This window comes from Neospora caninum, chromosome VIII (assembly GCF_000208865.1).
Source record: "Neospora caninum Liverpool complete genome, chromosome VIII".
Classification (NCBI taxonomy): Eukaryota; Apicomplexa; class Conoidasida; order Eucoccidiorida; family Sarcocystidae; genus Neospora; species Neospora caninum.
The window spans coordinates 1046966-1068756 of record NC_018395.1 but is presented as its reverse complement, the minus strand read 5'-3'; the positions used below and the strand labels follow the sequence as shown (position 1 = coordinate 1068756).

Sequence of the window (21791 nt, the reverse complement as noted above, 5' to 3'; positions counted from 1 at the left end):
TTGAAACTTACGCTTAGACAAAGGGAAACATGGACTGCCTTTGTCTCCGGAGACAGGTCCACGACCGCTCGTCAGTGCCTACTGGTTCCCCCATCCACTTTCTGTACAGAGAATGTGTAATGCAGTTTATCGGGGCGTTAGATTCTTGCGGGGCTACACGTTATATCAATCACCAAGAGGAAATAAACTTAGGCCAGGACGCAGTCTTGCACCGACGGAGGAGTTTCCTGGAGATTTCCGCTAAGCGTGTGCGGATAAGGTTACACACAGCAGGGTCGAGTCGAAGGGAGACATCTACTTGGGAGGAGGGATGCAGATTCGCGTCGGGAAACATTTTCGCACGCCTGTGAGATGTGTGTGCGTGCCGATGCAGTGCGCTCAGGAAAGGCTTCCAGAGTTACACAATTTGTCGACTATGGGCACAATGTCGTCGGCTCTCGCCGCCCAAGTCGAACTAGCTGGCGACCCATCGCTGGGGAAATATGAAGAATTCGATTCAGTCGCGTTTGCAGCAGGGGGTAACACTCTGCCTAGCTGAGCCGCCGCTCTGGGCATCCGCCCAGTAGAAACACTGTGAATGACACATTCGGCTATGGGACCAGCAAAATTCCAAACACCGGTCTTCTTTTCGCAAGGCGGAGATATGCGTCACCTGAACGGGCTGTCAGCTTGCACAGAAACGCTGTCAAATGGAGAGACCGACGCTTTTTAGGGAGTTGGGATCAAAGCGTGGAACTTGACGCCAGCGACCTACCGGAATTATCAAGTGGAGCATATAGCCATACAACAGAGCTGTTTCTGAATGTCACGACAAAAAACAGCAACAAGGTAGCAAAACAGATGTGGAACGCGAAACGTGTTTCCTCTCTATTTGGTTGTGAAATGAAGTTGTGAACAGCTGTGTTGATCTCATTTTTTTTTTCAGAATTGCCTTATGGTTAACAGTGTGTTTAGTGGAACCAACCACTTTGTGGAAGAAAACTCACACAGGCAGTACCGAGATCCAGTCAAACATCGATTCTACCTTCCGCGGACACGCGACTCGCGTTGTGTCAATCCGGCAACCCTCCGTGTGGCCACGGGAGCGTGCTTCCGACTGTGCAGAACCCAAAAGAGGCTGATTCGGTAATGGCTGAGGTCACAGAATGCAAAAACCTACGTGGCACTAAAAACGAACACAATAAAATATGGGCTTTTCATTGAGAAAGTCTGCTCTCTTTGCAGTTCTTTTATCAGAAACTGACTCGTGGCCGGCCCCCTACCGCTATACCTATAAAAGAAACAGAATGTATGTCCGGGCGTCGAGTAACAGACCAGCCGTTCAAGTATGACTTGATAAGCCTCCCGAGATCAACGGGTCGCCTGCGCAGCTCTTGCGGGCAGGCCGAAACAGAGACTAATCCAGTGCTATGTAGGTTACTAGGTTAGTGCCTTTGTGGTGGTAGGGATCTATTCCGCCGCGCTGTTCCAATTGAAGGTGAACCTCCCATTTTACTACTGCATAATCCACTGACCGTCTGCACGCGCGCCCCTCCTCGGCGTGTCCTATAAAATAATGAGCCTGGCAGAATGAGCAGCCATACCTCCCCAAGTAGTGTTCGGCGGCGACAACGAACAAACTAGGATCTCGCTACCTCTGCCAAGTACGTGCACGTGTTTAGTGGCGTCCTTTCTTGTTCGTCGTGAGGGATGCAGTTCAGCACGCTTGTGGTTCAGCTTAACAAACGTCGCCTCGCACCCTCTGCTTGAGACTTCCTTCTACCGGTTCAGTAGGATAGTGGACCATGATGACATACTAGGCAGTAATAAAAGCTTCCTCCAGATTGTGTTTGCGCTTGCAGCCTGCCACTAGGCCGCTGCGGGTGCCGAGGCACGCGGTTAGTGAAGAAAGAACGTAATTCGATGCATTTCTCAGGGAGGCGTTTGTGGCCGATAGACCGGTCGGCTACACCACACGTGCCGCCCACGAGTCTGCAAACTGGTCACTTCTTGTGAATACGAACAAATTTCTTGCGACGTGGCTGCAACTAGGGAAGCGTTAGGGTGGTGGAGTCGTAACGCTGCAGCATTACGATCGCCAATAGCTCTTCACGAATGCAGTACCGATCAATCCATCAAACTAAGGCTAGCTCGACCTTCCATTCTCCTACAGAAACAGCAGCGGTGCCTGCACACATCCCAGAATAGGCGTCCAGAGAAGAAGCCACCTGAAGCTGGCCTTCGCTTATGCGTTCCTCAGATTTATCGATTTAGAACAATAAACGTCTCCAAAACAGTTCTCCATCAACATGGAAATGAGGACTACTTCATCGAGAACCCGAACAAGGATCCCATCTCGTCCCGCGAACACGCAGGAACCGCGTGACAGCTTCTGTAAGGGGACGCAGTGGGGGTTGAAGCACCTTCTAGAACTCGAGACACACCTGGAGAGCTCAGACTAAAAGGTTAGTCGTGCCGACTCTCCGCTTCAGACTCAAGTATCCCAGCACGAATTGTGCGACAAGGTGCGCTTGCGCGCCCGTATTCCCTCTCCTCCTAGCAGAGGTGGCGGCGAACAAGGACTCTGGTAAGACTGAAGAAACCTACTGCTGAGGCTTGCTTGGTACAAACTCGTCCTCGATAAAGCCATTGATGCAACAACTCGCGGCGCCACACGCAGCGGAGCAAGCTGTGCAGACTACAGCAGAGGCCAACCAACCGAGTGTCTCACAAATAACGCGAACCACGCACTTTCGTGGTCTGGTCTCAGGCTGCCTGACGACGTAATAGTACTGCCCACTTTGAGGTGGAGCGTTGATGTACGTAGCCGTGTATGGGCCAGCAGTGTACTGCTGGGGTGTAGCGGAGTAGAGTCCGCCTTGGTATGCCGGTCCATACACCATTTTTTGGGGGGGGGGGTTTTCGTCCAACGGTTTCCTGGGAATATAGGCGCGGGTCTTTCAGGCCTGAGCCCCAAATAACGAGTGGATCCCCAGCTGAAGACACACAAGAAACAGGGACGGCAAAGGACAAAAAGTGGGGCAGCAATCCTGCTCCCGTCAACGCGGTATAAACCGTGCCCGCACAGTCCCTCGATGGTCATGAGCGGTGCAAAAGGCAGCGCGTACTTCCTCGGCGGAGGCATACAAAGGACAACCACATGGCGTATTATCTAGGGATTCAGGAATAGAGACAGAGGAAGATTTGGGGGAGTGGGAACGCTGAAAACAAAGCAAGCGAAGAAAACGCGTGTTAAACAGCCGACGACATGACGCGTTCGTTGACTTGCCCGGGGCGCTAGTAAGCCACGCCCGCCAACGTTGTCGCGTTGACACTTCGCGAAAGACGTGGACGGAGAGAAAAAGGTAAACTGGAGACAGCTGCCGGCAAAAGCCTGTTTGTCTCAGTCAAAACCAAGAGAGCCGAGGAGAATGAGGTGCGATAAACGCTTCTTCCTACCTTCTCAGCGGCCCAAGCGCACTGCGAGGCACGAGGAGTCGCGCTCAACGGTCGGCGTGGACGAAGTGTCGATTGTCGCAAAAAACCGGTTATTTTTTCAACAGGTGCAATTCCTCCCTAGCTACCCATCCGTTGGGAAAACCTGAAAAAAGCCGAGGCGAAATGCGCGCTAAACAGAAACAGCTTCATATCTTCAGAATCGACGAGAAAAAAGGTCCCTTTGGTGACATCGAAGTGGCCGGGCGCGGTGGTTCGAGCTCAGCTAAACGCAGGCGGCGCCGCTTCCACCGCCACAGCGGAGCGACAAACCGGCACGCCTGGGACATTCAAATCACGGAATCAGAACACCTGCGCTGATGTAACTGCGCGTTGTAGACGATACTGAGGAGAGACATCTTTCATGGACCTAGAGGGCCAGACTCGTGGAGTACACGGCATTTGTCTTGTCCCCCCTTTCTCGAAGACGACAGGAATTCGTCCTGCCTCCGTTCTGCGCAGCTTGCTTGTTGCAGAATCTTGTCCATCCAGTGTGCCTTCGCGCCGACACGACACATAGAGGCGTGGCTCGAGTCGGTTTCCTATAGGGTTAGTTGGTCCCCCCGTTTCCACGGGGGAGTTGCGGCAGAGCCCTGGCGCGTTCGTGCTTTGTACATGTACTAGAGTGCTTCTTCTGGGGTTTCCTGTTCCGTTTGGGAGCCCGTCGTGGGTTCTCATTTATTCACTATACACTGCCACAGGTGCGACCCCGCTGCATCTGGCCCACTTTCTACCGGGCAAAAAGGCCACAAAGAAATCCACACCTGCAGTCGCTTTGCGCGCAAAGCAAGTCGAAAACACCTGGCGAACCACTGCGTTCGCTGGTCAGATAGACTCAGGCTGCGAGACAGAATTGTAGCGATCCTCGATTTGTGCCGTGACAGGCGCTGTTGGTAGCTGTTACCAACGTCGTACCTGACAGCGCAATGCGAGGCTGATCATGCTGTTATGACAGGACAGAGCAACTGCAGGTTCTCACCGCTCCGCCACGCAGCATTTGGGATTCGCTTTCTCTACTCATGTTTCCTCGGCCAAAACCATGGCACCCGTTCACTTTTGCGATCTGCAGATCGATCCACTCCACATTTGCTGATTCCAAGAATAGAGAACCGCACTGACACTGCGGCTCGTCGAGCAATACGTAACGTTGACACCTTGTTTCGGCGATAGCACGACGGTCTCAAGGTCACGACGGCTCAGTGTGATGAGAATTCGCAGGTTAGCTGAGCAGAAGCCTTTCGAGCAGAATTACACACATAAGAGCACGAATGATGCAGTACAATACACAGCGCCTAGTGGGGCATCGGAGTCCCCTATTGCCCGTGTCATAGGCTGTGACAACAACAAGGCAACTTGACAACAGTTTATAATGGAACTTCATGCCGCTACCGCAACAAGTTACGAAAATCATATGTCTGTTCAAATACTGCTGCGAGATAAGCGGCGTCTCGAGGCCACAATACACGCAAGAGTCACAGTGCACGATGACATACTGCAAGGATGCCTTTAGCAAATGCCATCGCGTACGGGAAAAAGAGCATTTGGGAAGCCTCTTACGTCTGATTCATCTCCTGAAAAAAAATCACGAAGCGTGAAGGCACCCCCCGTGTGCGAGGCTTCCCTTTCGTCTTCTAGAAAGATGGAATACACCGACAGACGAATACCACACCATTCCTGTGGTCCCGTTAGTTGATTAAGTCCTATCCGAAGGCGCATCACAACAGACAACACTCAATAGAGGAGTCTGGTTGTTCTGCGGGAGTTCCACATGACATAAATAAAAAATACTTTCCATATCTCAGTGCGTGCGGATTCAAACCCGTGAGCATCTGTACATCTTGATGGATCACACAGAGCTGCTAACACGATCTGTGCGACTGTGGTAGCCATGCTTATCATTTGTCTGTGCTCCACGCTTCATCAGCCTTTCTCCTCTCTCTTTTATATACCGAACTCTTGTGTGTCTTACTGGTACAGTGTCCTCACTTCGCTCCACCAATTTGTCCCCCCCCCCCCCACCCTCCCCCCGGAGTCCTTATTCTTGATAAAGCAGAAGCTCTACGATCGGTTCTAGAACTTAGTTCCTGAGAAGCCGACGGTGGTGGTCCAGGCGTCTGTGTTCCACTGTGCTCCCATCCCTGAGTAATTCACACCTTGCATGAGTGCTGGGGCCTGCCTTCAGTAACTCGTACCCAACGGAACACCCCCGATCCGGACGAACCAGCATTTGCAGCCCTGTCGAGCAACTCCGCTTCGAATGTTGTCTAGTTTGTGGCATTGGTCCAAAACCTCTAATTGTAACAGAGATTTCTCTTCATATATTTCCAGTATTAATATCACTGGTACTTATAATAAGAAAATTCTAATCCAGCCTTCCGTTGTTGGCATGTGCGCGCACGCTGGGGACCCAGAGACGCTACTTCAGCCGACAAAGACACTCTGGGAGGTATCAATCCCTCGAAAAGAGCTTGTGGATCCTTCAGAACGACAGCGAATTGACACGATACACGTCGTGACTATCCCGTGCACTCATCGGGATGCCCCTACGCTGCGCTATCAGTTTCCTCTTCGTACACTCCCGTGTCTTCTCGAATCCGCACATGACGCATGACGCTTTTGCGCCCTGGCATGTATACGGACAGCCGCATATCCTACACAGTCAGAAACCCAGGCTTCTTGCCTGCCGTGTACCGGCGTTTGCGGGCTGGAATAAACAGTGGACGAGGTCGACGCTTCCTCTGGCTCTGCTGGCTGCGATACGCGACTAAACAGGGGAACGTCCATCCCAATAAGCCCCAGCGTTCGTGTAAACAACCGTCTCTGCCACGCGCCGATCTGGCTACCAAAAAAAGTCAGAGCGAGAGCTTCTACCACAAACTGAAAGCTACTTTCTTTTCCCTACTTCCGTTTCCTTACTTTCTTTTACGTACTTCCTTTCCTCGTCCTGTTTCAGTGTGTAGGCTGTGCCTCCCCCGTTAACTGTTGCGTGGCGCGATGTACGTACACTTGTGTTTCAGTTCTTCGCGGCAGCTTCGTTTCTGGTTCATCCTTCCGGATTTTCCCGCAAGACTGTAGGATTACGAACAGAAAACCGCTTAGGTTCCGGGACAGGAACGAGACCCAAGCACACTGCTGCTTGTCGCCATCTACTGCAGGGCGTCGGTAGGCGGCCGCATGCAGTTGCGCCCTCCAAACACTTGCGCCACCGGCGGAGCGGTTTTCCCCTGTTCCTACGCGTTTTGCATTTTTTCTCGCAGGTGGGCGGGATCGCTTTTCTTCTTTCCCTTCACTCCTGCCTTATTTCTTCTTTCCTCTCGTTCGTCTGTATCGCTTCTCAGCGAAGCAGTCTCGTGCAACAAGGTAGCAGTGTCCTCTCGTTCCTGCTTGTGCGTTTCTTTCCTTCGTATAGGAAAGATCTTCGATGCTGGCGAGAGAGGTAAAGAAGATACGTCCCCTGCATAAGGACAGTTTCTGTCCTCTCCATTTTCAGTCCGAATTGCTTTTCTCTAAGCGTGTCTCTCTTCTTTCGTCGATTTGCCGAGGGAACGAGGAGATTTCCACTCGCGCTTTTCTCGTTTCGGTTTTTTCCGGCAGCGAAGGGCTCAAGACGAATTCCTCCGTGCTTTGAACTTCTTTTCACAGTTCTCCCGTCTTGGCCCAGAGAGTTCATGGTTCCGTTCTTTTCCCCTCCGAATTTTTCGCCTTGTCCCCGCCCCCTCGTTCTCACTAATCTCTGCAGATTCAGCAAGAGGCTTCCAAACTCCGTTCTGCCGTCTCTCCTGTCTTTTTGTGGGGCCAACCTCCCGGCCCTTTCCCTTCACAGACCCCTGTCCATCTTTCTCTGTGTCTTTCTAAGGCCTCTGTGCTCCTTTGCTTCTCCACACATCAACTCACCTCTTTTCCCCTCTCCTCCATTTCAGCCACTGAGAACCTTCCGGGTGGCAACAGGGTCGACTGCTGTCTGAGGCGTCTCGCACATCATCTGGAGCTGCCTGCGTGCCGTATCGCTGACTTGCTCCCTATATTTTCATTTCCGTACTCGCTTCTTTGTTGGACCCATTTTGGTGTGTGTTCCGTGTATTTCGAACTCGCTCCAGAACCCAACAGCCCGACCCATTTCCCTCGTCCCCAAACCTTTCCATCAACGCTTCGGCGATTTTCCTACCCTCCCAATCCGTCGTTTCTTGATGTTCTGCAGTTGCTGCGGTTTTGTCACGTTCTCTTCCCGCATGCGCGCTTTTTTGTTCTACAGAAATACTTTTTTAGTTTGCTTGCGTGCATCCCCGCACGTACGACCGAAAGTTTGCCGCCGTCTAAACTGTCTTGAAACTCTTCGTTCTTTCGCGTTTCCGCTTCTCTTCGCCTCGTGGGCTTTCTTCTTCCTGTCGAGGCCTGTGCTTGTGTGCTCGTGAGACAAGTCCAGCCATTCTAGGATCTACAGGACGGGAGAACCTGTCTCTGCCGGTGGTCCGGGTTGTGGGTCGGGCGGACTGGTTTGTTGCACGGCGAGAGGCAGAGTAAACGTTTCACGTTCCTTTTACCACCGCCTTCTCCTTTTTTCGGAGGGAAACGTGTCTCGCAATCCAGCTTTGCTGCCGTGTGGTATGGCGCGAACGGCTGCAGTGACAGGAGACGAGCGAGCAAGTTGAGACCACGAAGTGGGAGAAGCGTGAAAGGACGCCTCTGGAAGACAACGCACATCCGCAGCGGTTGTTCCGGTGTCTCTCACTTCTCGTCGGTCTCTTCCCCCTTCTTCGCGTCTGCCTCTTTTTCGCGGGCCTTCTCCCGGGCCTTCTGTCGCCCTCTCGTCTCCCCACCGACACTGCGGCCTTCCTCACCTCTTCCCCCCTCTCCTTCTCTCCTTTCTTCGATTTTCCATTCCTTCTCGTTTTTTGTTTTCCCCTTCCTTCTCGTGTTTTGTTTTCCCCTTCCCTCTCTCTTCTCTTTTCTCTTTTCTCTTCTTTTCTCTCCTCTTCTCTTTTCTCCCTTCTCTCTCTCCTCTCGCCACAATGCCGGTGCTTTACCACCTCACGCTTCAGAAACCGACGGCGATTGTCCATGCGCTGCAAGGCAATTTCAGCGCCCCGCGCGCGCAGGAAGTAGTTGTCTCTCGCGGCCGCGTGCTGGAGCTTCTGCGCCCGGACGACCAAGGCAAGCTGCAGGCGATCGCCAGCACTGAAGTCTTTGGCATCATTCGCTCCATCGCCGCCTTCCGCCTGACAGGAGCGAATCGAGACTACCTCGCGATCGGCAGTGACAGCGGCCGCCTCGTTATTGTCCAGTTCTCGGCTGAAAAAAATGAATTCGAACGCGTCCACTGCGAAACATACGGGAAAACCGGTAAAAAACCACGGCGCGTCTCTCTCCATACCCTTCTCCAGGGATTTCCGAACTCAAGACACGTCAAGCACAGCCACAGAATTACACGTCCATATACGTATATATATCTGTATATATATATATATATATATATGAAAGCCATATATATATATATATATATATATATATTGGAAGCGCTTGCGTACATGCAGAAATGTATGCGTATGTAGGCCTGCGCGTCTCGCTGGTTTGTCGCGTGATCTCTGTCGCTTGTCATGCAAAGAACGCGCGTGTGTGTCTACCTCGGTCCATGCGCTTGATTTGTGTGAGGTGGTTGGATCTTTGGAGTTCGACGTTTGTCTCTCATGCGCATGTGTGTATTTCTGTGCACCCACGTGGGCGGTAGAGGCGAGAGAGATCTTTGAGAGATGTTGAGGATTCTCAGAGATATCTCTCGTGTTTTCCCGGCTCAAACCTGCGCAGCGGCTGTGTGTTCGCTTTGCCTTTTACTTTTTGACCCGTCCTCGCTTTTCTCTTCTTTTAGGCATTCGCCGCGTGGTCCCCGGCGAGTACCTGGCTGTGGATCCGAAGGGACGTACCCTCATGGTTGCGGCTGTGGAGCGGCAAAAGTTTGTGTACATTGTGAACCGCGACAACAAGGCACAGCTTACCATCAGCAGTCCTCTGGAGGCTCACAAGAGTCACGCGATCTGCCACGATTTGTGTGGAATCGACATGGGCTTCGACAACCCCCTCTTTGCTTCTCTCGAACAAAATGTGGAATCCACAGACAGGAAACCGGCCACTCCCGGTAAGAACCCCACAACAGAAACCGTGGGAACAGCCCACGGACACGTGCGTCGACGTCGCGCGTCTCGCGCGCCTTTTCCTCTCCGGCCTTTTCTTCTTTCGGTTCTCTGCTTCGTGCCTCTCTCCTGCCTTTTCAAGGCCGCAGTTGAGTTCTGTCCTGGGGTCATGCCCGTGTGTCGCTCACGTTCCAGAATGCCCGAGGGCGCGTTCCGCGTGGCTTTCGGGAGGATACGAGAACCCTTTCTTTTTGTTGCCAGCGGCTCCAGTTCGTCTGTTTTTGCTCGTTTCTCGTCTTTTTTCCTCAGCCTCCAAGCGTTCTCTTGTAGCCAGTCGATCGGACAGTGTGATACGGAATCAAGACCGTGTCTCTTCTCTTCATCTCCCTTCTCCTTCCTCTCTCTTCTTGTCCCTTCTCTCTTCTTCTCCCTTCTTCTCTCTTCTTCTCCCTTCTTCTCTCTTCTTCTCCCTTCTTCTGTCTTCTTCTCCCTTCTTCTCCCTTCTTCTCTCTTCTTCTCTGTTCTCTCGCTTTCTTTCATTTTTTCTTTTTTTCTGTGTTTTTCTTCAGGCGTCACGGTTCCGAAGGGCGTGTGTTTGTGGGAGATGGATTTGGGTTTGAACCACGTGATCAAGAAGGCGACGTTGCCGGTTCCGCCGTCTGCACACTGTTTGATTCCGGTCCCCGGCGGCGGCGGCGCGGATGGTCCGAGCGGCGTGCTGGTCTGCTGCGGGAACTTTTTGCTGTACAAGAAGCCGGACCACGAGGAAGTCTCTTGCGCGATCCCTCGCCGCCTCGAGACCGGCTCCGACCGCGGCCTCGTCGTGGTTGCCTTCGCCGTGCACCGCATGAAGGATTTCTTTTTCATCCTCATTCAGACAGAGTACGGGGACATCTACAAGATTGAGATTTCCCACGACGAGGGCGTGGTGCGCGAGATCGTGTGCCGCTACTTCGACACCGTCCCGGTCGCGAATGCGTTGTGCGTGCTCAAGTCTGGGTACCTCTTTGTGGCGTCCGAGTTCGGCAACCATCTGTTTTACCAGTTCACGGGGATCGGCTCGGACGCGTCCGATCCGCGGTGCTCCTCTTCGCACCCGCTCGGGCGCGAGGCGATCATCGCCTTCAAGCCGCGACCGCTGAAGAACCTCGCACTGGTCGACGAGTTGCAGTCTCTGTCGCCCATCACCGACTTGAAAGTCCTCGACGCTCAGGGCACCGGCGCGCCGCAAGTCTACGTGCTGTGCGGCAAGGGGCCTCGGAGCGCACTCCGCATTCTCCAGCACGGCCTCGGCGTCGAGGAGATGGCGGACAACGAACTCCCCGGACGCGCGCGCGCAGTCTGGACCACCAAGCTGTCCCACCAGAGCGCCTTCGACGGGTACATCATCGTCGCGTTCGAGGGCAGCAGCCTGGTTCTGCAGATCGGCGACACCGTCGAGGAAGTCACGGACAGTCTGTTTCTGACGAACGTGTCGTCGCTGCTCGTCGCGCTCATGTACGACGACTCCTTCATCCAGGTGCACGAGACGGGGATTCGCCACATCCTCAAGAGCAAGCGCGTGAACGAATGGCGCACGCCCGGCGGACGCCGCATCAAGGCGGCGGACGCGAACGAGCGGCAGCTGGTCATCTCCCTCGCAGGCGGCGAACTGATCCTCTTCGAGGTGGACGAGAGCCACACGCTCGTGGAGACCGCGCGACGAAACATCAACGTGGAAACCACCTGCATGAGCATGCAGGCGATTCCCAAGGGGCGCCTGCGCGCCTCCTTCCTCGCCGTCGGCGGCCTCGACAACATGGTCCGGATCCTCAGTCTCGAGAAGGACCGAAACCTGCGACAACTCGCGACGCAGCTCCTCCCGAACAACGCCACGCCCGAGAGTGTCTGCCTCGCCACCCTCACGGGTCTCGGCGCACACGGGAAAGACGCCGGGAAAAGCGAAGACAACGGCGTGCTGTATCTACACGTGAGACAACGCCACGTTCAGGCAGAGACAAACACCCTCTGTGACGCAGAGAGAACGAGCGCGTCGAGAGGCGAAGAGAGCGGGTGCCGAGGCCGAGTTTCAGGTCCAGACAGAGCGGTTCGCACAGAGTCCGCACAGATGCAGAGAAGCTGCGGCAGATGCAGGCGCTGTGCTGTCTCGATCGCGAAATATGCGAGTAGACGGGACGGGCGAGCTGGGGGATTTGCAGAGCGAGGAAGCAGCAAACGAGATCGACGGAAGAGGAAAAAAACGGCGGCCGTCGTCGGCCGCGTCTCGCTGTTCAGAACCAAACAGAACCTTAGAATTGCCGGCAGGCACGGCCGTGGCGTCGCACAAACTGCTAGGTTCTTCAGATCGTCTCTCCTGTGGCCTCTCCAAAACGTTCGGCTGGGCGCGCAACCTTCCGTCTCTGCCGTCTCTCGCCCCGATCTGTTTTTTCGAACGTGCATGTCTCGCGGCGCGCGTCTCGCTGTTCTCCGCAGGTCGGCTTAAATACGGGCGTGATGATCCGCAGCGTCGTGGATCCCGTCCTCGGAACTCTGCTCGATCAAAGAAGCCGGTTTCTGGGTGGCCGAGCTGTCCGATTCCACGCGGTGACGCTTCAAGGCCAACCAGCAAGTCAGTTTTCCTCGTTCCCTCTTCTCTCGACCCTTGCTGCAATGCACTTCTCTTTTCCTGGCCTCTGTGCTGTGTCTCCCACTGCTCTTCCGCTGCTCCGTCGTGACTGGTTCTTCTTTCTCCCCGTCTGCGTCTCTTTCCTCCTCGCCCGCGGCTTCGCTTCTTTGGTTCGAAGCCGGGCGCTCACGGACATCGCGCCTTTCCTACAAAGAGCGAGGCCGCGCTTCGGTGTGTTTCTTTTCAGTTTTGGCGCTGAGTGAAAAATCCTGGCTCTGCTACACCTTCCAGCACAAGCTCCACTGCACGCCTCTCAACTACGACCCGCTTGAGTGCGTAGCGTCGTTCTGCTCTGAGCAGGTGAGCGCAGGTGAAAGAAGGAAGATTTCCTAGACTCGGAGCGGCTCGACGCTCTCCGTTTTAGCAGGCGCGTCTGTGTACGTTCCATCGAAAAGATCGATCGCTCCATTCGCCCCAAAAAAAGCGGGCGCGTGGAGTATTTAGATGAGAGATTCTCGGGAAGATCGGCAAATAAACAGACCCACACATTTGCATAGAGTACGATAGATCTACTGAGGTACACTCAGTGATATATATATATATATATATGTATATAGTCCGTGAGGACGTAGAGTAGCCCCATATATATATATATATGTAATTCGTGTATGTTCATGTTGACCACATCATGCCCCCCATTCCAGTAGTATTTCCATGGAACAAAATATATTATACCTACAGATATATATATATATATATATATATATAGATAGATAGATAGATAGATAGATACACTTGTATATTTGTATATTTGGGTGATGTGGGCAGTGGAGCTTCGCCCTGTGAATCAAAGCGGAGGCGTGTGTGTTTTTGTTTTCAGTGCACGGACGGTTTCGTCGCGATTGCAGGTGGTTCTCTGCGCATTTTCCGTTGCCAGCGACTCGGTGAAACGTTCAGTCAGACGCTTCTCCCGTTGTCGTTCACGCCTCGAGCGATGGCGGCTCTTCCGCACATCTCCGCAACCGGTAGGGATTCATAGCGGACCCCTTTCTCAATTTCCACGTCTCCCTCCCACCAAGGCTCATGTGTGAAAGAGCCTTGAAAAAAATGCGGCTGTACCGCTAAAACACAGAAGACGATCTTTGTTTCCCAGATCCCGCCGTGTCTCCTCGAGTGTCTCCTCTGTTAGCGCCCCTCCCCGGCGCGAGAAGGCGAACACTCCCTGCCTCTCCTCCCTTTTTGCCGCGTCCTTGCCTGCACTTCTTTCTCCTTTTCTTCTTTCGGGGGTGCGGTTTTTGCTCAGAGTCGCAAGGCGCCGTGGACGCTGCCGGTGTCGGTCCTTCGCGGCGGGCTGCTGCGCTCGCGATTGTCGAGGCTGACCACAACGCGTACGACGAGTCGACTAAGGCGGAAATTCGGCGCGCGCTCAGGGGAATTAAAGTGAACCAGGAAGAGGAAGAAGAGAAGGAAGAAACCGACGACATGCAGGTGCGTTCAGCGAAACGGCGCAGGGAAGGCGCCGCTGAAGAAGTGAAAACAGTCAAAGAGGAAAACCGAAGCGCTCGTCCGGGCGCGGGCTCGGACCAGCTCTGCTCTTTATCTTGCACTTTTTTGCGTCCGCTCCGTGTTCCTTCGCTCAGCTGGAAGAGAAAGAGCAGCACGACCTTCCTGAGGACCAGTACGGAACTTTCAAGGCGGGGCCTGGCAAGTGGGGCTCTTGCATTCGAATCGTCAACCCTCTCATGGTGAGAGAAAACGCGGGAGGAAGACAACGAGAAGAAACGAGAAGAGAAGAAGCGAGAAGAGAAGAAGCGAGACGAAATGAGAGAGATAAAGAGAAAGAGAAGGGAGAGAGAGGAAAGGAAATGAAGAGAGAAGAAGGGAGACACTGTGGAGGCGTCGGTTGGTGACGCGGGTCCATGACGGTGCCGAGTTCTTTTGCTTCATTTCCATCGCACCTGTGTGTGGGGAGTCGAGGCCGGTCGCGCTTGAGCGTGGTGCCGTGGACCTTTCGTTCTTTTCTGGTTCGCCGTTTCACTTCCCGCCTCAGCGCGTCGCATTCGTCCTTCTCCGCTGTGATTTGCCAGGCGATGACGATTGACAAAGTTTCTCTGGAGACCGACGAGGCTGCACTAAGTTGCTGCTATTGTGAAATGGAGGGTTTGCCTCTGCTCGTGGTGGGCACCGTCACTGCAATGACGCTCAAACCTCGCAAGGTGAGAAACGCGAGTCGGGTGCACTCTGAAAAACGCGCTCGTGAAAAGTTTCGCACGGAACTCTCCGGGGAAACTTCAGAAACCCCCCGGCAACAACTCTGTGAGAAAAGCTGTCCCAAAGCGGTAAACAGGCTACGTCGCCTATCGAGAGATGCATCTGCGTATATTTACCTTGTCTTTGCATGCATCTCATGCATCTTTTTTTCTATCTGTGTCACGCTCTCTGTGGCTCTATGTGTATGAGTCTCCCTTTTCAGTCGTTTCAGTCGCTTCAGTCGCTCTCTCTCTATATATGTCTGAATATGAGACACATTCGCGCGTTTAGGTTGGAAGACGTGAGGATGTGTAGGCTGTGCTTACTCATGATCGCTTTGCCGTGCGAGAGGTTAAGTGAGGAGGTGAAAGGGTTTTTTGCTTCTGGATCTGCATGCATCCTCGCTCAGGTGCCTCAAGCGTCTATCAAAGTCTTCTCGTACGACGACAAGTTCTCCCTCAATCTCGTCCATTCCGTAAGATGAGAAAACCGCCCAGCCCGCCCCTTCCGCCTTCTCTTCGTTTCCCCGCCATACACCTCTCCTTTAGCACTGAACCTTCTCTCTCCCTTGTTTTTCTTGTCCGCTTTCTTCTTCCATCTCGTTTTTTCTGTGCGTATGCGTCTCTCCGTCTTTCTGTCTCCCGTAGATCTATCTCTGCGCAAAAATCGATGAATCTCTTTCGGTCTCTCGTCTGGGTCTCTTCCTCGTTCGCGGACTTGTTTCTCAGCGTTCTGTGCATGCACGTGGTTTCCCCTGCTGTCGATTAGCGTCAAAATTTCGGATTTTTCGCGTTTCTCTTTCTGCGACGCCAGACCCCGGTGGAAGACTACCCGATGGCTCTCGCGCCCTTCCGCGGAATGCTCCTCGCCGGTGTCGGGCACAAGCTCCGTCTCTATGCCTTGGGAAAGAAACGCCTGCTGAAGAAATGCGAATACAAGGTAAAGGAAAAGCCGAGAAGAAAACGAGACGAGGAGGCGACGGTCCGATCGCCTGCGCATCTTCCGATTTGACAAAAGCCTGACGGGCGAAAAAACGCGAGACAAAGTCAGGATCCAGATGCGAAGAACTCGTAGGCAGCCCGAGAGTCGTGTAGATATATATATATATATATGGATAGGTAGAAAGAGGCGTATACACCCAGATAGATATATGGGGAGAGAAAGTTTGAAACAGTGCAAACCGAATCAAAGAACAGATCGTGAAAGAAGAGACGCGTGGTGGAAAACAACCACTGGAATTTTGTAAGGCTTCCAGTCGCGAATCCGATTCCACGCGCTCGGTCCTGTTCCGGCCCCTCGAGCTGTCATGCGCCGCGGGGGTGGCGCCGCCGCGTCCGTCTCTTTGATGAGAAGTCCGAAAAGAAAACCTCTGGGTCTCAAAAAGCGGATGTGTGGTCTTTGTCTCCCTTCTCCCCACTCTCTGCGAAAGGAAGGCGAGAGACGAGCTTGCACCGTTTTTGTGTCGTGCAATACTGCGCTCGCTTCTTCCTCTCCGTTTTTCTCTTTCTCCCTTTCCGTTTCTCATCCTCTCGCTCTTTCTCTTTTATTGTCTTTCTCTTCCTGTCTTTCTCTAACTCTCTTTCTCCCTTTCCGTTTCTCATCCTCTCGCTCTTTCTCTTTTATTGTCTTTCTCTTCCTGTCTTTCTCTAACTCTCTTTCTCCCTTTCCGTTTCTCATCCTCTCGCTCTTTCTCTTTTATTGTCTTTCTCTTCCTGTCTTTCTCTAACTCTCTTTCTCCCTTTCCGTTTCTCATCCTCTCGCTCTTTCTCTTTTATTGTCTTTCTCTTCCTGTCTTTCTCTAACTCTCTTTCTCCCTTTCCGTTTCTCATCCTCTCGCTCTTTCTCTTTTATTGTCTTTCTCTTCCTGTCTTTCTCTAACTCTCTTTCTCCCTTTCCGTTTCTCATCCTCTCGCTCTTTCTCTTTTATTGTCTTTCTCTTCCTGTCTTTCTCTAACTCTCTTTCTCCCTTTCCGTTTCTCATCCTCTCGCTCTTTCTCTTTTATTGTCTTTCTCTTCCTGTCTTTCTCTAACTCTCTTTCTCCCTTTCCGTTTCTCTCTTTTTCTCTTCGTTTTTCTCCTGATCTGTGGCGAGCACGAAAGGCTAGAAGCTGTGTACGCAGAGCGGCGAGAAGAGGGTTTGTGTCTCGAACGTTGTTTCTGTCACACAGTTCGTTTCTGTGCTCTTGACTGTGTTTTTGCCTTCTCAGAATCTTCCCTGCGGTGTCGCTTTCATTCGCGTTGCCGGGGACAGACTCTTCGTAGGCGACCTACGCGAGAGTGTCCACGTGATGCGTTACCGACTCAGCGAAAACCTCTTTTACGTCCTGGCAGACGATGTCGTCCCGAGGTAAAAACAAATCCTCGACGAAACACGTGCTCCCACATCAAAGAAGAAACAAAGACATATATATATATATATATATATATCCATCTATACATATATATGTACATATTTGTGTCTATCTGTATATGTCTAGCTGTCCGTATAATAGTCTCTATCTGTTTACATGTACAGGGTTTGCATGTCGTGGCCGAAAGAAAGCCACTTCCGTTGCGCATTTAGCCGTGTCCAGACGCATGCGATCTGGTTCCTCTCAGTCTTCTGACATACGGAGCTCAGAACGCCCGTGTGTAGCTTTCCATCTACATATATATATATATACATGCATGCACACATAAATATACACGTATATACATATAAATGCACATACAAATGTACATCTGTACTTTTTTAAAGTGAAGAATCTGCAGGTGTGTGTGTGTGTGTGCGTGTTTGCATTCGATAAAGAGAGTGCGTCTGGGGAGGTTCGGTGTCAGCGCTTTGGTTTCCTTCGTCTCTGAATCTCTCTGTCTCGCGTGGCGATCGCTGCATGCAGATGGCTAACGAAGGGCGAGGTTCTCGACTACCACACGTTCGTGGCCGCGGACAAGTTCGACTCTGTTTTCATTTGCCGGGTAAGCGCGGGACAGAACCATAGGCAGTTTCCCTCACGTCGTTCGATTCTGTTTCCGCAAGAGGGGCCGTTCTGCGCAAAGATCTTGTCGGTTGCAGGTCTCGACTGCGAACCATTTGGGCAAACAGATGTGCTGGTGGAATGCATCGGCCCGATAGGTGAAAAGCGAGCGCGGAGAGACGCGAGGGGGGATCCATGAATCAGAGACGTGCCGAGAGCTGCCGCAGGGAAAAAGTGAAATCGGTGACGGCACGGCGACTCCGCTTTTCTCTGCCTTTGCTTCTTCCCGTATTCTTTCCGTGTTATTTCTTCGCTGTGTTCTCTCTTTTAGCCGCCCGCTCATGGTCCGCCGCTCGATTTCTTTCCCGTTCGAACCGTTTTCCACCTTCTCTCTTCTTCACTTTCCGTTTGCATCCCTGCGCGGCGTGAACACCGCAGTGGACACAGAACTTGAATGCGTTTCCTGTCACCGTTCCGCTGACCGCGCAGTCTCTGCACTGAGGTTCTCCCGTGCTTGTTCAGCCTCCGTTTTCTTCGAGATTTCCCCTCTCTTGTTGCACTGGGCCTCTTTCCGTTCCTTGGCGGCCTTTCAGGTCCCCAGTGAAGCCAAGCAAGACGAGTTGGGTGACACGACGGGGCTGCGTCTCCGCGGCGACACCACCTACCTCACCGACAAGTGCTTCAAACTTCAGTCGCTTTTACATTTCCACATTGGCGAAGTTGTAACTGCCCTCGAACGCGCGACGCTCACCGCCGGCGCCTCGGAAAGCATCATCTACGGCACCATCATGGGATCCATCGGCGCCTTCTCTCCCTTCCTCACAAAACACGAAGTAAAGCAGATACACTTTTGGTCACCCAGAGTCCGCATGCATCAAGAGATCCGCGTGCATACACGCGAATCTGCGAGGTTACGCGTGTCCACCCTGACGCGTCACGGTGCCAAACGTCCGTATACATATCTATATGTACATGGTATGTCTATATATATATATATATATATATATATATATGTATATGTATATTTATATATATGTATATGTATATGGTGTATATATATATATATATGATATATATGGTATATATATTGTGTATATATAAATCTATAGATATATATGGTTTATCTATATACATGGATGATGTTTGAGGTGGAGATCGTTGTTGCGTGTGTAGCAAGGCGCCTTTGCGGTTGGTTCCTCACTGTCCGTTTTCCGTGCTCGAGTCGTGGAAGAAAAGTTGTTTTTGGCGGTATGGCGAGGGGCGCTGCATGCCGGCGAGCTTTGGCTGTTTTCGCGTTTTTCTCGCAGCTGGATTTATTTACCCACCTGGAGATGGTCCTCAGGTCCGAGAAGCCGCCTCTGGGCGGCCGAGAGCATATCATGTTCCGCTCCTACTACCACCCGGCGAAGGTAAGACAGACCGTGCGACGCTTACAGGTGCGTCGACAAAGAGAACCCGGGAGAGAGAGGGCCGAAACGTGGGGCGAAGTTGGTGCGTGTGTCTCCGTGCAGAACACTGTCGACGGCGATCTGTGCGAAAGCTACGCGCTCCTGCCCTACGACGTCCAGAAGCGAATTGCACAGGATTTCGAGAAGACCCCAGCTGACATTTTGAAGCACCTTGAAGATATTCGAAACCGCATCCTGTGAAGAAAGAGACTTCGCGCGAGGATCGCACTTCTCGGCGTGGAAACGCTGGAGACTCGTTGGGTGGTCTGTGTGTGTGTGTGCCGAGCGGGACGGTTCGCCGACGCGCACGCGGGGCTTCCGCGTTTTTCGGTCTTTTTACTCTTTTATCGCGTGGAAATTCCTCTCGGGCAGACACCCTTTTATGTGTACACATGTCGGTTTCTCGTGGTAAGAACCAGCCGGCTTGTTTGGGGTGGGGTTTTTCGTCAATCTGCGCTGGAGAGACTTGGCCACTGCGTGAGAAGGCCTCTTGCCACTCTCGGCGTTTTCGTCCTTTCTGCTTCGTCACTTTGGTTCTCACGCCCCTGCCCGTTTTGGGAGTCTGTAGTGTCTCTCCTGTCTCTTTCCTGTTCAAAGAAAGTGACTTTGCGAGCCTGCCGATTGTCAATCCTGAGCGCCTCATCCTGGGGTTGTGCGAAACAGTTTTCTGGCTCATAATCGCCCCAAGAGCCAGCGCACAGGCATTGGCCAGGAGAGAAAATCGATGATCCGCCGCATGCAGACATGCATGCGGCGTTTCGAAACGCTTCCGTTGGTGTAAAGGCGCCGCGCCTACCGCGGCGCCTTTTTTGTTTCTCTGACGTGAGTCGTCTCCGCGAGAACGAAGAACCCGAATCTAGCCCCTTTCCGCAGAAGCTCCATTCGAAACCGAAAGAAAAGCGGGCTGCGCTTTGTCGGAGAACAGTGGATATACACCACACCCCTCTGCGATGTTTTTGCGCCTCTGCTCGTTTGAGGCCGTCGACTCCCAGGGCGTTTCGCCGTCCACGCTTTTTGCCTAAAAAGCGCGACAGCCACGTTTCCCCACTCTCGGCGCGACTGAAAGCGACGAGCGCCGTCCTCGCGAGGGCGATCGCCACTGCGAGGAAGCGAACGCAGAGAGAGAGAGTGCATGCACGGGCTGTGGAGCGTTCGTGCAAAAGAACAGATTCAAACACGCAACCTGCAAGGGAGTCTCTTTTAAAGAGAGGCCGCGCCTCTCGGAAAAAAACGACAGCTCTCCAACAAGAAATCCGAAAAATGGTCGCTCGACAAAGAGATCAGCAAAACGAATTGCACGTACTATACACATCTCCGAAGATATCTACACATATCTATATATCTATATATATATACATATATGGGCAGAAAAGACAGCGTTGTTTGGAGTGACTACTTTGCGTCATGGCCGTCTTTCTCATTTCTTTTCTTTGTGCAAGACGAGAGAAACGACGGAAGAGGAAGACCCGTTGCTGCCGCGTGGCGAAGAGCGACGACGATTCTCCTGTCTGGGGTCAAAGCCTCGTGTTCACTGTCTTTCTCTTCCGCGTGACTTTCTCTTCTTTCTTCCTCTCTTTCCTCTTTCTCTCTTCCTTCTCTTTCTTCTTGTTTGTTCTCGTTTTCGTGGCGTGCTGTGTCCAACTCTGATTCGAGCCGCGTCTTCGCTCTCGCTCTTGCGTCTTTGTCTCTTTGTCTCTGGTCCTTTCTTTCCTCCCAAGAAAAAACTCTCGCCGTCTCTTCCCGCAGACCCGATGCCGAGGCGAGCAACGCGAGTTCGTGCGCAAGATGTTCGCGGTAGCGACGCAACACAGCGGGGCTCACGCGCGAAACCGCCTCTCTGCTTTCTTCCTTCGCGCCTGCGCTCCGCGATCCCCAATGAGACGCTCCAGGCGCTGATCTCAATTCTGAAAACAAAATACTCACAGAAATATGTGCAGATAAATGCGTAGAGGCTTTGATACGTATATGCACGTAGATGAAAATCGCTGCATTGCTGGTTTTGTCTCGATACAACAACGGTGACACACCACTTACACAACCACAGAAATACATATGTTTACATGCTTCTAGATGCACGCATGCATACGCATGCATATACATGCAGATATATATATATATATATATATATATATGTTTCCGTGGAGGACGTTTCTGGTATTTTTTGTGCAGAGGGTGTAGATCTGAAGGTGTCGGGCATCGTTGCGTCTGGTGTCTTTTCCTTTTTACCTTCGTGCGAAGCGGCGGTTTCTTCGTTTGGCACGGCGCGCCAGCCTGCCGGGGGCTCGGCGCCGCGAGACGACTCTCCCGCCGCAGCGCATGCAGCGCATGCAATTGCTTCCCACACGCTCGCCAGCGCCGCCGCTTCGCCGGCTTTTTCTCCCCTCGTACTCGAAGGAGACACAGAGAAGGCCCGCGGCGATGGAGAAGGAACAGTCAGAGAACACGCGAGAGCAGAGAGAGGCGGAGAAGACGAAGAGGAAGAAGAAGACGAAGAACAAGGAGAGGAGTCTCCGAAGAGGGATCGCAGGGCGGCGATAGCGTGGACGCGCACTTTGTAGGAGGAGGACAACCTGAGGCAGGAGGCGAGGGCGAGGAGGAGGTCGGCGCGCTGTCTGAAAGCAAACCGCGAGAGAAAAGGCAGAAGAAAGATCTTGCCTGGGCTTGGGCCGGTCGTTTGAGAGTCCGAGAAGAAAAGAAACTGCATGCGTGTGCGTGTCCGGAAACGAGTGCCAGGCAGCACACACAGCCTGTGCCGTCGCGCGCAGGCGCGACGGCAGAACCGGAAAAACTCGAGGGCGATCGACAAAGGCTGTTCTTCCCCGCTGTCCCAGAAAAGAGGCCCCCAGAGACAGCAGTTGGAAACAAGCTGCTGAGACACGTGCTCGGTTTTCGCACTACGGATCTCCCCTGTCAAGACGCACGAGAGTTTGCGAAA

At 52.8% G+C, this 21791-nt stretch overlaps 1 protein-coding gene across 1 annotated transcript; it reads left to right on the top strand.

Moving 5' to 3' along the window:
* Positions 1-8483: 8483 nt before the first annotated feature.
* NCLIV_031340 (putative Splicing factor 3B subunit 3) lies at positions 8484-19057 on the top strand (the record flags this gene model as incomplete). The annotated part of the gene is made up of 16 exons (XM_003883330.1): positions 8484-8814; positions 9338-9604; positions 10169-11568; positions 12072-12207; positions 12452-12564; positions 13085-13229; positions 13508-13692; positions 13845-13949; positions 14292-14420; positions 14864-14929; positions 15268-15393; positions 16662-16801; positions 17331-17409; positions 18002-18241; positions 18716-18817; positions 18920-19057. The coding sequence occupies 16 exons, from the start codon at positions 8484-8486 to the stop codon at positions 19055-19057; spliced, it is 3702 nt and encodes a 1233-aa protein (XP_003883379.1).
* Between the last annotated feature and the right edge of the window lie 2734 nt (positions 19058-21791).